Source organism: Pteronotus mesoamericanus, unplaced genomic scaffold (assembly GCF_021234165.1).
Source record: "Pteronotus mesoamericanus isolate MK-2021 breed Mesoamerican mustached bat unplaced genomic scaffold, CSHL_Meso_final contig_20, whole genome shotgun sequence".
Lineage (NCBI taxonomy): Eukaryota > Metazoa > Chordata > Mammalia > Chiroptera > Mormoopidae > Pteronotus > Pteronotus mesoamericanus.
Genome location: NW_026555085.1, coordinates 20,114,647 through 20,130,709, shown reverse-complemented (window position 1 = coordinate 20,130,709; position 16,063 = coordinate 20,114,647). Strand labels below are relative to the sequence as shown.

Here is a 16,063-nt window from a genome sequence, read left to right as displayed (position 1 = left end):
ATTTTGCAACTTCAGTATGATGTATCTTGTGTGGCTTTTTGTTTTAACCACTGGTTAAGCAATGCCTGAGATCTTTCAGTCTTATTTCTTGAGAAGTCTATAATTCTTCATTTTCCCCCTTTTTTTTGAAACTGTATTATTTGGATAATGGACCTACTAAATTGTTTCTCTAATCTTAATTTTCTCTCTCATTTCCCAACTGTATTTTGATTCTATTTACTAGGATATTTTGTCAATTTTTTTCCTGTGGAATTTGTTATTACTGCTCTCTCATTTTTCCTTTTCCTTTCTGAAAAATCCACCCCCCCTTTTAGACTTTTTTTTTCTTGCTTCATGGATATAAGCTTATTTCTCTGGAGTTATTAATGACAATGTTTAAGTTATTTTCTGATTTCTATCCTAGCTTTGTCTCTACTCGGTTTCTTCTGTTTGTTTCTCTTTGTCATTCTTCCTGTTGCAGGTCCCTGAATATTTGTGGTGGTCCTCAGATGTACAATTAATTTTAAGATGCAGCTATGAAGCACTAATAAGTTGATTAGCTGGAGTTTGTTGGAGAGATTTTGTGGTAAATCCTGGAAGCAATTTTGTTTTCTTAAAGATATTTTTAATTTTTATTTTTATATTAACATAGAGTAAAACTGACTTTTTTGAGGTATGGCGTCTGATTTTTAACATATGTATAGATGTATGTAACCACCACCACAATCAAGGCACAGAAGAGTTGTATCAACCCCCAAATACTCCCTCAAACTCCATCCCTGTAGCCACACCGTCCTCTCATATCAGGCCCTGGGAATCACTCACCTATTCTCATTTTATCTTTTTCAACAAACATTTGTACCGAATCAGGTAGTGTGTAACTTTTTGACACTGGCACTTTTTACTCCCAAATGCTTTAGGGATTTATCTAACTTTACTTACAATATTTTATTCCTTATGGTTGTTGGATAATATTCTACTCTAAAGATATAATGTAGTTTGTTTATACACTTATTTGTGAAGGACATTTGAGTTGTTTCCAGATTTGGTGTTTACAAATGAAACTGTTATAACCTTTTGTGTAAGGTTTTTATATGAACATAAATTTTCATTTCTCTAACACCTAGGAATTAAAATTACTAGGTCATGGGATAAGGGTATGTTTAACTTGATAAGAAACTACCAAACTATTTTCCCCACTGGTGGTGCCATTTCCTACCAGCAACATATGAGAGTTTCATTGTTCCTTATCCTCATCAACATTTGGTGTCATCACAGGTTTTTATTTATCATTCTAATATAACGTATGTGTAGTGTGTCCTTTTTCACGTATGTTATTTGTAAATATTTTCTCCCAGTCTGTAGCTTGCCTTTTTATTATCTTGTTTTTATTTGTACATTACAAATTGTACTTCATATGGCCAGCTCTCTTATTTTTCTTACCTACTTTTTCCCCTCCTAAATCACAGGGAAGCCTGTGTATGTCAGCTGGGATCAAAACTCCCAAACGATGGGGACTGAGAGTATCCAACACAACTTTTGTTAACTTTGATCTCCCTGACTGCGTGTCCATCAGAACGTGTTCAGGCTGTTCCCGAGGGCAGGGTAAGTCGATTGAATAAGCCAGACAGTAAATAAAGCCAACACTCAGGTAAATATGATCGATAGTTGCAAAGCCTTTATGATTTCTTATTTCTTTCAGTTATAAAATTGCATCAGTAGAAACTGTTGCTCAAATCAGCTGAAGAAATCCTAGAGAAAGCCAGGTGTTCTCACTGTGGCTCCTGCAGCTCCCATTCTTTTTTTGTGATGGCATCTATCACACTATCATTGTGATGCCATGTCTCTGCTGGACTCTGAGCTTCACAAAGGCAAGGAGCATGTCTCTTCTGCTCACAGTTTTATCATTAGCGCCTAGTAGCTTGATGCCTACTAGGTTCATTGATTAAATTAATGAATGAAGTTGAATGGACAGACATATGACTAGAAACTAGCACACATGCAATGTTTACCGAAAGAGCCAGAATTTAGTACTTTATGTTTTCAACAGCCCAAGGTTTGTTGTATGCACAAAGAGAACCATAGGAATTTTTGTTCACTTGTTAACCGCTTCTCAGAGGTGGCGCGAAATACCTTGGAGGACTCATGGGCTAAGGTGAAAAGAAGTAGAGAGCAATCTAGTTGATTTGATCATTGTAAACAGCCAAACCAAGTAATTCAAGTAAATATGCTCTTGTGGTTTGAATCACCAATTTAGATAATTGTTTGTTTTTTTAATTAAATGAATAATCAGCAAGTCTCCACTTTCCTTTTTTTTTTTTTCTCTCTGTATAGGCAGAGCCAAAAACTGTTTTTATTTGGATGGCATCTGAGTTTAAAATTGTAGAAACAATAATAGGAATAAAAAAGAACTTATGGCATTTATTTGACATTACAACTCTTAAGCTCTTTAATAGCTTTGCTATTTCATATCATTCATAGTAAACTGGAAAAAACACTCTATTCCTTATTAGCTCCAATTCCTTAATGCCTTCTCACTGGATAGTCTTGGCTAAGTCATATTGTTTATTTGTTTAAAAGCTATCTATTCCAGGTCCTGTTTAAGCAACTGGGGTATACAAAAATGAAAAAAAACACATAGTTCTTTATCTTTCAGAGGCTCTTTATCTAGGCACAAAAGTAAATGTTTAATCCAGTCACTGTACTGGAGTGTGATGAGTACTAGAAATACTAGAAAACTGAACAAGGTCAGTGAAAGGAGCAAGGAAGGAGGTCAGGTGAGATTTCATAGAGGTGACTCTTAAGCAGGGTTTTGAAAGGCAAATGGAAATCTGCAAGGGAGTATGCGCATAGAAAATTTCTAAGTATTAAGAACAGCATTTTCAAAAAATTAAAATGCCAACGGGAATGAATTTAGAGTTTCAGGTGGGTGCGGTATTCGATGGACTCCAGAAGTTGCAGGAGGTTAATCATGGAAGTCTTGAATGCATGACTTAGTTCACTGCAGGGACTCCACTGGATGCAGAATGAAAACATAAGGACTTCCATTTATTTGTATCTTATTCTCTTTTGTTCTTGTTTTTATGTATTTACTAATGTATATGATACAGAGGTATAGTAGCATATGTACTGAGAGATGTGTACTCAATGTAAACATTTTAATGACGGGGTGTGTGAATTAGAAGGCTCCTGCCAAAGTTGCTTCCTGGGCAGCTGGACTAGCAGCATTACAGTGAATCACATGGAGGTGGTGTGAGGAACAGGCTGCTAAGACGTACCGCCTAGAGCTAATACTTAAAAAGTGTGACACTAGTACTATTGATGTTTGTCCACATGATTAAATGTTGCTTTTGAGGGTAAATCTTTCAAGTATAAACCTCATAAGAGGTGGGGTTGGACTCACTGAAGAAGAACTGGGGCAGACAGATTGAGACAGATTGAAAGACTGCACGAAGACACCTTTAGAATTTAGTAATTAGTTAGTTAGTGTTCTGTGTCTCTATTTCCCACTAGAACAGTTTCTCCTCCTTGGCACTATAAGTATTTTGGGCTGGATAGTTTTTTATAGTGGGGGCTGTCGAGTGCATTGAGGATGTTTGTCAGCATCCCTACCTCTAGCCACCAGATGTCAGTAGCACTGCCATCCACCCAGTTGTGACAGCCCCAAAGAATTCCAAATAGGGCCATATGACCCCTGTTTAAGAACTGCTGCCTGAGAATACAGGTTGCATGAAGGCAGTGTCAGTACTGCTCTTGTTTTCCACCCTGTCTCAAGGATGTACCGCAGAGCCTGGCATACAGGAAGCACTTTGTTTTTCTTGAATCAGAGAGTTGCAAAACTGTATAAATATGCAATTTAAAGTACTGAAAACTTCCCAGTGCCAATTGTTATAATAGTCTCCTGTGCCATGTGTAACACTATCTTCCATTTTATAGGTGGATTTACTGTGAAGACCAACCAGTTGATGTTTACAAACTCTCCAAACTTAGTAGCATTTCCATTTCCTCATGCAGCGATTTTAGAAGACTTGGATGGGTCTCTGTCTGGGAAAAATGGGAGCCACATTCTTGCTTCTATGGAAACCCTCCCAGCCTCTTGTTTAGTCAATGCCAGATTCAGTCAGATTGTCCCTGGCAGTGTTTGTGAGGAAGATGTTCTCTTTCATCGTACGTCTATTGGATTGTAAGTTGAATTAACTTTACTTTTCAGCTTGCTAATGAGCAAACATATATCATTCAGACTGTTGAAATTTATACAGTTGACCTTCATGAAAAGGCCAAGAAGTGATGGTGAGGTTTATAAAAAGGGAATTGTTTTCTAGACTCTATTTAAAATATTTAGTTCTTCACAAGTGATGTGGGAATAATTTTGACAGCTGTCAAATCATAAGTTTATGGTAGTTTTAAGCTGATTCAAGTGGCAGCTAACTTTCAATATCACTGGACCAGAACTCATAGTCCATGACTTCTTATTGACATTTTGAGCTAAGAGTTCCCTCTTAAAAAGACTTGCAACCAACAGAGAACTTCCAATGTACTTAAATTAAAAGTATTATTAAAAATTCCAATACTGTCCATTCTCATTTTATACATTTACTCTCCCCTAGCTCTCTTTAAGTGTTTGATATGCTCCAGGGAAGCAGTTGATGATGACTTCCTATTACTTGCAAAGTTGCTTCACTCCCGTTCATTTTCCTTGTTAATTTTATGAGCTATTGGATTTGTACAATACATTTCCTATTAATATTGGAGCAAGGACTGTTGGGTTATGCTAGTCAAACTACTGTTAAGTTAGCAGCTGGGATATTTATACTGCATAATAGGATTGCTTCGGCCCCCTCTAATTTCCTGCTAATGATTGCGGAGTGTATAGGGTTATATCTTTTACTTATTTCAAGTGCATTGATTTAGCCACACTTCTTTCCTTCCTTTGTTTTAAGTGTCTTAACTGCCTGAATACTAAGTCAAGTGATTCAGCTAGAGCGTGTTGGCCTCTTTCGGTTAAACCAGTAAACTTCAGAGAATGAGTCAGTGTGGTCAGGATTGCAGTTAGTCTGCATTTTCAATGCATATGGAATCAGTATTTTGACATTCTATTTTAAAAGCTTTAGTAATATGCTACTAGCAAAGAGTCTATCAATTTTTCACTTTTGCTGTCCTGTTTATTATTATATCTAATGTTAACAGGCCCAATTCCAGTGAGTAAAGTAGCAATGTGGAGGGATATATTTTCATTATTAATCAATTTGATTGTGCAGAGTATGATTTTTTTTTTAAATCCTCACAGATGTATCCTGATTTTATATTGTTATTTTAGTGATTTTTTTGTTTACCGAAGGTGTTTTAATGTTTTCAGATTTATAAAAGTTAGTGGTTTATTTCTTATATGTTTTTTGAAAATAATGAAAATTAAAATAGATTTAGGAGTTAAAAAAATATGTGCTTGAATTATATTTATTTTTTTCTGTGTTTTTTTTAAATTTTTAATTTTTAAATCATGTTTATTCTACTATAGTTGTCTCAGTTTTTCCCCCTTGGTCCTCCCTCACCCATCCCACCCCACTCCCCTCTCCCACAGTCAATTCCCACTCTGTTGTCCATGTCCATGGGTCATGGGCATGTTTTTTGTTTAGTCCCTTCCCCTTCTTTCCACCATTGTCCTCCTTCCCCATCCCCTCTGGTTACTTTCAATCTGCTCCATGTTTCCATGCTTGTGGTTTATTTTGTTTGTTAGTATATTTTGTTGAACAGATTTCACTTATAGGTGAGATCATATGGCATTTATCTTTCACCGACTGCCTTATTTCACTTAGCCTAATATTCTCTAGTTCCATCCATGTTGTCACAAAAAGTAGGAGTTCCTTCTTTCTTTTTCTTAGATGCAGATTGATTTTATTTATTTTTTAAATGTCAAAATACATTTTAAAATATTAAAAAATTTAAATCCATTATAAAGTCTCAGCTATTAAAACAACATGCCATCAACACAGAAATAATCAAGTAGATCAATGAAATAAAGTGAGTATTCTAGAAAGAAACATATATATATATATATATCTGTCTCACAATGTAATATATGATTACACTCCTTTTTTATGCCTTATTTTGAGACCTTTTGGGAGACTGACTCTTGGAGAGGCACTTAGTGGTGGTGGTAGAAAGCTCAACAGAAATAATCTTGTCTGAGCACTGTCCCTGGAGATCTTCAGGACAGGACACTTAGGTGCTTCCCTTAGCAGCAGGTCATGATCCCAGCACTTAGGGACTGATACATAGTCTAAAAGGTAATAATCCTGAAACAATATTCTAAGTCGATTCAAAAGACTCCTATTAGGGTGAAAACGTTATCTTGGTTTGGCTGGAATTTTCCTGGTTTTAAAAAGAGAAAAATCTCACTTGCAGAAACCTCTCCAGTCTTGAGAAAACCAGGATGGTTGATCACACACTCTCTATGCTTCTCTTTAAAGTTTTATCAGGTTGACCCTCAGGTCTATGGAAAAATGCCCAACTATCCCAAAAGTAGCCCCAGGGAAGTCTCAGCATGCCCTCAGTTATAAGTCTCTCAACCCTAGATTTCTCACCACTGGGATAAAATGATTAGATTAGTTGGTCTCTAGGGGTTTGCTAGTTAAAGTGCACAACTATCACCTGGGGGTTTGTTAGAATGAGGGAATCGAAGACTCCACCCCAGACATCCTGAGTCAGAATCTCTAGGTGATTTATATTCAAGTTTGAGAAGCACTGCTCTAAGGTCCTTCTATCTTCATCTTTCTATGATTCTATCCCTAGCAATTTGTGCTCAGTGACTTGATCTTTGTCCCAGAGCATTATCACCTCATTAGGAGCATGTCAGAGCTAATGAGCAATTTGAATTCTGCATAGATACAAACTTTGCTGCATTTCAGGGAGAAAGGATTAATTTATGATGCTATTTACCCTGGAGCAAGCACCCTAAGAGTTGATTTACAAAGCTCTCACAGGCTTGATCTTTTGGGGTTGCATGTTGATGGAGATCTGATATGGCACAAGCTCCCTGCTGTCTTATTTTGGACTCTTGCCCCACCTCCTTCTGCAAGAGGTCCCAGAGGCTGGGAGTGTGGCCTTGCATAGCTGCTTAAACAAGTCACCATGTTCCCCTTTTGCTAACAACCAAGTAGTTGGATTGGAATTTTTTTCTCCTTGGAAGGCCCTCTCTATGGTCCAATTTCACTATAACTTCTTTTTTTGACATTGGCAACCTTTTGTTCTGTCTCTCACTACCTTATTTAAGTCTGATAGGTACCCACATTTGTGGAATTTCCTCTGACTTCATCCTAGCAGTTAGTTTGACAGAGACATGTAAATATTTGAAGTTGGTCGTAATATTATATTTAGGTGAAGAAAAAATTTTTAATCTGTACAAGATGGAGTCTCATTTTATGTTTGTTAAAATGACAACGTGGTTGATCTTCATGAAAGCTGCTATATTGTTCCCTCATTCACTCATTAGTTCTAAAAACAGGCTTTCTATAGGAGCCACAAGTATTCTGGATAGTGTACTTTTCCCAGCTTCTCTTTATACTAATCTCATCTATCAAACCCATCCTTCCTGATAAGAGAGGGGTGGTGTTAGCCCTACCACTGTAAGCCTGGACCTCATTTCAGAAAAATATGTCAGTGATTTGTTCTCTCTAGAGGTCTCATAATGATGACATACCTAACATAGTGCTTGGATTTAGATAAATGCTTTCTTTTGTATAGAGATAATTACATGGCACAAGCATAATATTCCCAATAAATTTTTGTGTGCTTTTTCCAGATCTCCTTTGTAAGCTCCTCTCCTTGTCCCCTAAGTGCTAATGTTTCTTAGGGCTCTGTGAGGAGCTCTCCTTTCCCTCAGGTCATACTCTTCACAGGTGATCTGGGTTATTTCACCACTTTGGTTAACATTCACTGATGCTTCCAGATTTTCTTCCTTTAGTTTATACAACTATACTGAGCTCCGGACCCATTTATCCTACTGCCCTTAGGATCTAATCTGTCCAATACTGTAGCCACTATGCACATATAGCTAGTGCACCCTTGAAATATGGCTTGCCCAAAATTGAGATGTGATGTGAATTATAAATTATGGACCATGTTTCAAAGGCTTTCTATGAAAAAAAGAATGTAACCAAATAATAATTTGTTTATATTATATTTAAATGATAATATTTTGGATACATTGGGTTAAATATATTATAATTAATTTCATCATTTTTTTTAAACAGATTTTATTTACTTATTTTTTTAGAGAAAGGGGAAGTGAGGGAGAGAGGGATACTCCAATGTGTGGTTGCCTCTTGTGCGCCCCCTACTGGGGACCTGGCCTGCAACCCAGGCATGTGTCCTGTACTGGAAATCAAACTTCACCATTTCTTTTTACTTTTTAATGTAGCTACAATAAAACTTACAGTTACGGTTATGGTTGTGGTTGTCTTTGGCTTACATTAATGGCTTGACTTATATTTCTATCGAGCAGCAATGTTTTCAGTACTTTCACTAGAGTGTATAATACTCAACTTGCTAAAACTGAATTTACAGTTTTTATCTAAAGACCTGTTCTCTTCTGGAGGGTTCCAGGAAATGCCTCAATTGTCTAAACCAGAATCGTGGGGTCACACTTGACTCCTCTTCTTATTTTCACACATTAGTCACCTATCAAGTCCCGTCCATTTTACCTCTTCCAAAAATTCACCTTAAGGCTTTCCACTTCTCCCCTTCCCAACTTCCTTCCTCTAGTCCAGGCCACCATATCTCTCATCTTCATAATCACAACAGCCTCTTAGCTTGCTACCTTGCTGTGCTCACATCCTTGAACTTTATAACTGAAGACTTGGTCTTGCTGTTCATTCACTCCCTTGCTTGACACTTTTTGAGATTTCCTGATGCCTCTGGAAAAGAAGTCCAACATTTTTAATAATCTCATGGGCCCTTTATCACCTGTTCCTTGTTTATAATTCTAGCACCATCTCTCAACACTCTGCCCTACTTCCTTGCATTTTATGCCTCAGCCACACTCAACTTCTTTGTGCTTTACAATTCTTAAGGTTCAACTTCCAATGAACTCAGCATGAAGGTCATTTTCTGTGGTAAGCTTCTCTGAGTTTTCTGTACAGGTTTTGGTGGTATACCTCCTGTGTGCTCGCTCCATACACTTGCAGTAACCAATACTCATAGCACCTACATAGCTTAAAAGTTGCCTATCTCTTTTTGTAGATGATATGTAGGGTGAAAATAGGCTTTTTTCTTGTGTGCGTGTGTGTTTGTGTTATAATATCTGATACCATGTTGAAACATAGCGACTCAATAAAATTGGTGTTGAATATATGAATATAAGTAAAGGAAATTGTGAGTTCTCTAAAATCTCCCCCTCCCCCAAGGTCCTTACTGCTCAGTTCTCCCTGAGGACATGTCTATGATGAGCCGCTGGTACATAGCTTTTCTTCATAAGACCCAGGATTACAGTGCTATCCCCAGTCTTTATTTCTAAAATTTCTGGAAACATCTAATACGTAAGCATGTCCTTTCATAATGTGTCCTGGGCTTTTGCTTTCCTGGAGCTACCAGATGACCAGGTGATTTATTTTAACAGCTGATACTTTCTCCACTCTGCCCTTACTCCACCCCTACTGAGTCAGCAGTTTGCCTACATTTACAATTGTTTTCTTGCCCTGGAAATATTGACACATAGAATTGTGATGGGGAAAATGGGAAGTTAACCTTCAAAATTACCATATAGGAATTATTATTATGATTATTGCCATTATTATTGGCCTAAAGTAGTCAATAGGTCCTTCAATCATCATATTCTTATTCAGATGACAGTAAATCAAACCTTGATCTGTTTTTCAATTACTGACTGGATTGAGTGTGGGGGAAACTGAAAGAGTTTAAAAGGTATTGTAGGTTGGCCAACCAGTCCTTCTGAGTTTTTATAGGATGTTCATAAAATAAAATTAGGACATATGCATCTATTTGAAATTATTTTTTTTAATTTGAAGAATAGAGAAGTACTTAAGAATCATTTGTAGATATAGGACAAAGCTTCCCCCTCCAACTTCCTAGGTCTGTTCCTTTAGACAAGACAGTGCTCCTCTTTTTACCTGAGTTCTCATATCAGTAAAATGGACATAATGGTATTTAACTCACAGGGTAATTGCCTACCATATGGTAAGTGATCAGTCCATGTTGTCTTTAAGAAGTCTTTATTTTACATTGGTGATTCATTGTGCAAAAACAGCATTTAAAAATACTACTAACTGAATAAAGTGCTATAAATTATTATGTTTCTGAGAGACCAATGCCTGGAAAGGGAATTAAATTTGCTCAAATGTAACTTAATCCAATTTGTGAAAAATAGCAATACTTTCCAATATTTACATGGTGTTGTGCAAATCCAGCAAAACCTCTCAGGTAGTCATAGAACCTGGAGTCATTCAGGACATTGCCTTTGATTCATTGTTACCCAATACTTTCTGTTTCTTCTTTCTTCTCCTGGAAAAGAAAGGAAAAGAAAAGAAAAGGTTAACATTCTTGTTGATCACCTTGATTCTTAGATCTTGCTTAATATCCTCTCCTGTAGTGCTTGCGTTCAGTTTTTACCTATGTAACTGCTCTTAATGTGTCAGTGTTCAAAGTATGAGGTACCCCCTGCCTCTGTGATGCAAAAGAAGAGTTCAAATGGAAATTCTGGCCTACCTTTTCCTTTAATAATTGCCTAACTCTCCTTCCTAGGGATAAATAGGTATAGCATCACTAATGGTCTCCTTTCAGTCCTGAAAAACAAAAACCAAACAAATACCCATGTGAGACCAAAAGATTCCAAGACACATTATCCTTTCATCAGCGAAGTTACAGAAGTAAAATAGAAAAAGATCTAAAAATCATAATGAACCCCAAAACTAAAGAATACCACCAAATTATATTACTGAACAGGGCTTTGGAAACAGGGGCTGACAATTTGCTTGTGAGCTGGTGTCAGTCAGGCCCACCATAGGACCAGGTGTATGTATAGTGTGTTTGTGTGTGTGTGTGTGTGTGTGTGTATGTGTGTGTGTGTGTGAAGACAAGCTTCTTAGTCTGACTCCCTATCTGATGCATACAATTGTTTTTCAGTATCCTTGACAAGTAGCCTACCATCTGGTTGTGTAGCTTTAATAATGGTCTCATGTTCTGAAGTTAGATTCAACAGATAAGGGAAGAGATGCAATAGTGTATGAAGGCTCATGTTAAGTAGGGTGATAGATAGCTGTTGTGTCTCTTCACAGATTAAAGTATAATAAGCAAGAAATATTGTTCTACATGTGTTGCAAAAAGTGTAGACACTACTTCTCAGGAGGGTGGTAGGTGTATTCTTGGGCTTCTCTACAATAAACTATTATTCTTTAGCCAAATCTGAAAAATGATAGACAGAAATACACACCTGCAAAGTCATGGAGAAGTGTTCTTGGGGTGTGCCTGCCGGAAACACAAGAATTATTAAAACATATGGCTATTGCCTTTCTGCCTACCTTATCTGTTTTTTTTTTTATGTGAATTTAAAGATTGTTAAAAGTTTAGGGGAAAGACTGAATGTTGTGGCTTCTTTCTTCTGTTTAGGTTTCTTGTTCAGAAGGAGAAATATTTAAGTGTATATCAATGAATAAGGGTGCATAACAAAAGCTTATTGATACATAGAAAATATTACTGGATGGTGGCAGGTCTGCAGGTCAGATGGTGGTTCTCTGACAAGGACTTGTTATGAGCCCAGTGCACTTTTAAAGGATGCTCAAGCCAGACTCTGCCACAAAAAAATTGTTGGCTGTGCTCCAAATTTCAATTTTGTCCTCTTTGTGAAGTAAAAGATGAGAGCAACAACAGCAAGCACTAATATCCAGGAGATGCTAGCAGCACCATTTGCAGCTAGTTATTATGATGTGTCTGGCTTAGGAGATGTGTAATTAGAAAGTGTTTATTTCACAATTGTTCTGAATTGAGAGCATTTAGAGCTCAATGCAGTGTTTGTCTTAATACACAGAGATATGGACCCTCAGGAAAAGTAAGTTAATGGTGAACACAAACCAGGGTGTTAATATTTGTTCTCATTGGTATTGCTGATTGCTTAACAAATCCTTGGTGGGCAGTATACATTCAACAATTCCACACAGTGTATGGGCGCTAAATAACATAACCGTTTATGCAACTAGTATTGAAATTTGATGCATTGGCTGGAAGTTTTATAAGAGATAGTGCTGTATTTCTAAAGGAAAATACTACTTAATTAAAAACAGGTTTGATTATTTTAAAAAAGAACAAAAATTAAGGCACCCTATTTAACAGGAAGAGAAAAGTCTTGCAGTTCTTTTGTCCTTTTGATTATACACAGGAGCTGTTGCTGATGCAGAGGTAAGGGTTAACATTTAAAATGGACGGGTTGCCTCCTGATTTCTTGCACATAAAGCCATGAGAAGTTCAGGGAGAGACTTCTTCCCCTAGTAATGAAGCTCTTTGCTGCTAATGGCCCATGCAGACTCCCTTGGCTCCTCCAAATTAGAAATACTTTTGTGCTCCTTTGCTTCATTAACAGTAAAGAGAGGGAGATTGGTGGCTATTTAGGGCACAGGGAAATTGGTGGCTATTTAGGGCAAGCGAAAATTGTAGTAATTATGGTTGGTAAATTCTCTTCATGGTGTTCTTCGACTCTTGATGTTCTTTTGGTGCTTTTCAGAAGAGCCCACCACTGTCACAACTGGCATTTGTCCTAGAAGGATGGGAGCTATTTGAATTTTTGGCCCCCAGTGATGGTCAACACAAGCCATCTTGCCTACTGGGAGATGATGGGTCTTCTACATTTTGATTTGCTTTTCAGAATGTACCGTATGAGCCTTTCTCCTTCTAGCTGTGATAAAAATGTATTGAATAACCTTTATCTCCTCTAGCTGCATTGCATTACTGAAAGCTGGTCCTGCATGGGAGTACCTGTGAAATTGCATCCCAAATAAACCTTGGTTGGGATGGATGGGGTGGCTTGATAGGATCAGAGCAATGCATGAAGAAGGAAGAGGAAAGGATACTTTAGGATCCCAATGTGCTATGGTGGATCTCTGGTTAGTCAAGGGGTTAGCACCAGATTACTAGATGCTGGTTAGAAGGAAACAGTGTCACAAGAAACATACAAAATCCTAAAGACTAACAGAACTGAATTAGTTTTAGAATTTAGTTCCTTTACAATTTTTGAAGGGGGGCAAGGTTTAAAAGGGCCTTCTGAAACTGGGGAGTATGGTCTGAAAAATGGCTCCTTCAATAATTGAAGTTACAATTTATAGAACTAAACTAGTAAAAATTGTATCCTGTAAATTGGTCTATAAGTGTGATGCTGATGGAAAGTGAGAAATAATTGTCTAGTCAAAGTGACCAGAGGGATTCTTGGGGCCACATTGCTGCATTAAGAAACATTTCTGGAAATATCTACCCAATTGATTATATTGTAACATATTGAGGTACTATTTTCATAATATTCAAGGTGGTATGCATAATATCTTAAGAAAAAGGTGACAAACTATAAGTTGGAGTAAACAGATGAGTTGATAAACAAATACAATTCTTTTGGTCTACAGTTGTTTAAAAAATACTATTTGTAAAAGTGATTTAATTGAGAGAACTTGACTGGAAAAATAAGACTTAAGTTTATAAAGAAACCCTAGCATTTTCCTAAACCAGGGATAACTATTAGTGTAGATTGCTTGTAGATGCCCAGGAGAGGTCTGACCATTAAACATAAGTGTTTAAGTTGTCTTGGCAATTATCTTATTGATATGGAGGTTGACAGAATCCATAACAGGATCCTCTGATAACAGGATCAAATTGCTTATCTCCTTTGATTAATAAGTTTACAAGAAATCTTACATTCATGTGGATTTCTGGATGGACATCTCCGTTGGGGAGAAACATCACTAAGTAGCCAGTTGGTGTGTTCTAGTCCATTTAACCCTTGCTTATTCATTCAACAAATATTTATTGAGTACTACTATGTGAAAGACAGTTTTATTTCTTACAATGAATTATTAAGTGAAAATTCTGATTTATCAATTAACCTCTCCTGGATATAGGTCTTGTGATTCATTTCCCAGAGCCCATTCATCCCTATGAAAGCTGAAAGGATACACTGTCGGAACCCAAAACACTCAAAATCATTCCTGTGCTGCGGGGAATCCTCCTTATATACTGATCAAAGCACCCACAGCAGCCAACTCATTAATCTCTTTGGTATTTCTTGGTTCCAGCTTGTCTCTTCTTATCACACTTGTTTCACATTTATTTCTCAGTAGCTGATCTTCATTCATTAGATGTCGTATAACATGGCCCAAATTGTGCTGGATGATCTCCTAGGATCTGGGACTCATGGTTTCAAACAGGGGAAGTGAGAACCATGAGGATGGAGGACAAATGGCTAGATGATACAGGAAGAAAATTAAGCTTTAGATTAAAGTGTGAAGCTAAAGATTAAAATTTAAAAATTAATGTCATAAATGGCAGGAATCTTAAGATGTCAACACCCCATGACTAGAAGAAGGGACAGGATCAAATATGGAGGAAATTCCTGCAATGGATTAGAAGTCAGAGCTCATGAACTTCATGTCCATTCAAAGAATATGAGCTGAGGATTGTTCTTTAGTTCCAGTTTGAATTCTGATATACATGTGAAAAAACCCGGAGGATCCCAAAGAGAGGAAGAAGTTCCTCCCCACCTACCAAATTTCTAAAGATTCAGCTAATGCAACATAGGGAAATCTTGGGAAAAAATAGTTCTTTTATTCTCAATGCCCTGATCATTTTTTCACCCCTTTGATTAATTAACAGATGAAACAAACACATCTAATCTTACAAGAAATATGTATTAAGGCTTTGTACCATGAAAGGTAATGAGTGTTTTTTTTAATGACCAAATATCCTGGATAAACCTCTAGACATTAAAATGAGTAGTGCAGGATGGCAAACTTGGCACATCGGAGGTTCTTAAATGAGCTCTAGGTAGATGTTGTTGGGCTTGGTGATGGTTACTGAACACTTCACACAGCTTATCCTTTTAAGTTTCACAGGAGCTATGTTAGACACATACTACTCTTGCCTCCATTGAGAAAAATTAAGGGAAATTAAAGCTTGAAGAGGGTCACTAATTTTCCTAAGCCCATACACCTAGTGCATATAGATTTCCAGTTTACACCTATTTGACCATAGTGCCCAAGCATTTAACAGTAAAAACAGTTTCCTTTTATAATATGCCACTGGATTGTACATTGGCTTTGGATATGCTCAGACCACACCTCACTTTGAAAACCCAACATCCTTCATCTCATTTCCCTCCTCTTTGAGAATTTAATTATCTGCCTGCAGCAGAATGCCACAGTTAAAAATTCTCATGAAAACTAAACCAAAGAGGGAAGGACAGTCATAATGTGTATTGATTTTTTTTTGTTTGTTTTTTTCTTTCCACTTTGACTTTCTTTTAGGGTCTTAGAATGTGGCTACATCTATTTACGTTCTAGTGAAGTCTGAGAAATTACCTTCCGAGACGGGCTGTATAGAATTTGCCGAAATGAAAAAAATTTCTAAGTTAACCTGTGACACTTACATAACACTTTTGCCACACTCTGCCTCAGCTTCCTCATTTGGTAAAATGCAGTTCTTCTAGACACCCTGTATATAAATTAGGAAATCGGCACCAGCTTTTGGGAGAGCTCATCCATGCGTTCTCTCTTCATGTAACAAGCATGATTTGAGTGCCTGTGTGAAGGGTCCTGTGCTAGGGCACCCAAAAAGAAGAAACTATCTCTAACTTAAGGATCTCACAACCTATGTTAAAAAAGCACAAAAGTGAGCTCAGCAGTACAGAGGTGCTACAGTGGGTGTGAGCACTGGGCATTGCAAGAGCCCACAAAGGAGGAACCAGGTTATCTCTTCACTCCAGGGAAGGAAGGCCACTGAAGCCGTCCCCACTGGCAGCTGGAGGTGGCCTTCTGAGGGACCAGGCACATCAGGTTCTGGGTGTCAGTCATTGCTCCCAATAAGACTATCCAATAATTAA

The 16,063-nt window shown here is 37.3% G+C and overlaps 1 protein-coding gene across 1 annotated transcript in view; it reads left to right on the top strand.

Annotated features, from left to right (window-relative positions):
• Window positions 1–16,063, top strand: part of PKHD1 (PKHD1 ciliary IPT domain containing fibrocystin/polyductin) — a 433,649-nt gene that overhangs the window by 202,470 nt on the left and 215,116 nt on the right. The window contains exons 46-47 of the mRNA XM_054569476.1: window positions 1,449–1,584; window positions 3,916–4,162. Of these exons, the coding sequence (XP_054425451.1) occupies window positions 1,449–1,584; window positions 3,916–4,162 (383 nt within the window). The remainder of the gene's footprint in view (window positions 1–1,448; window positions 1,585–3,915; window positions 4,163–16,063) is intronic.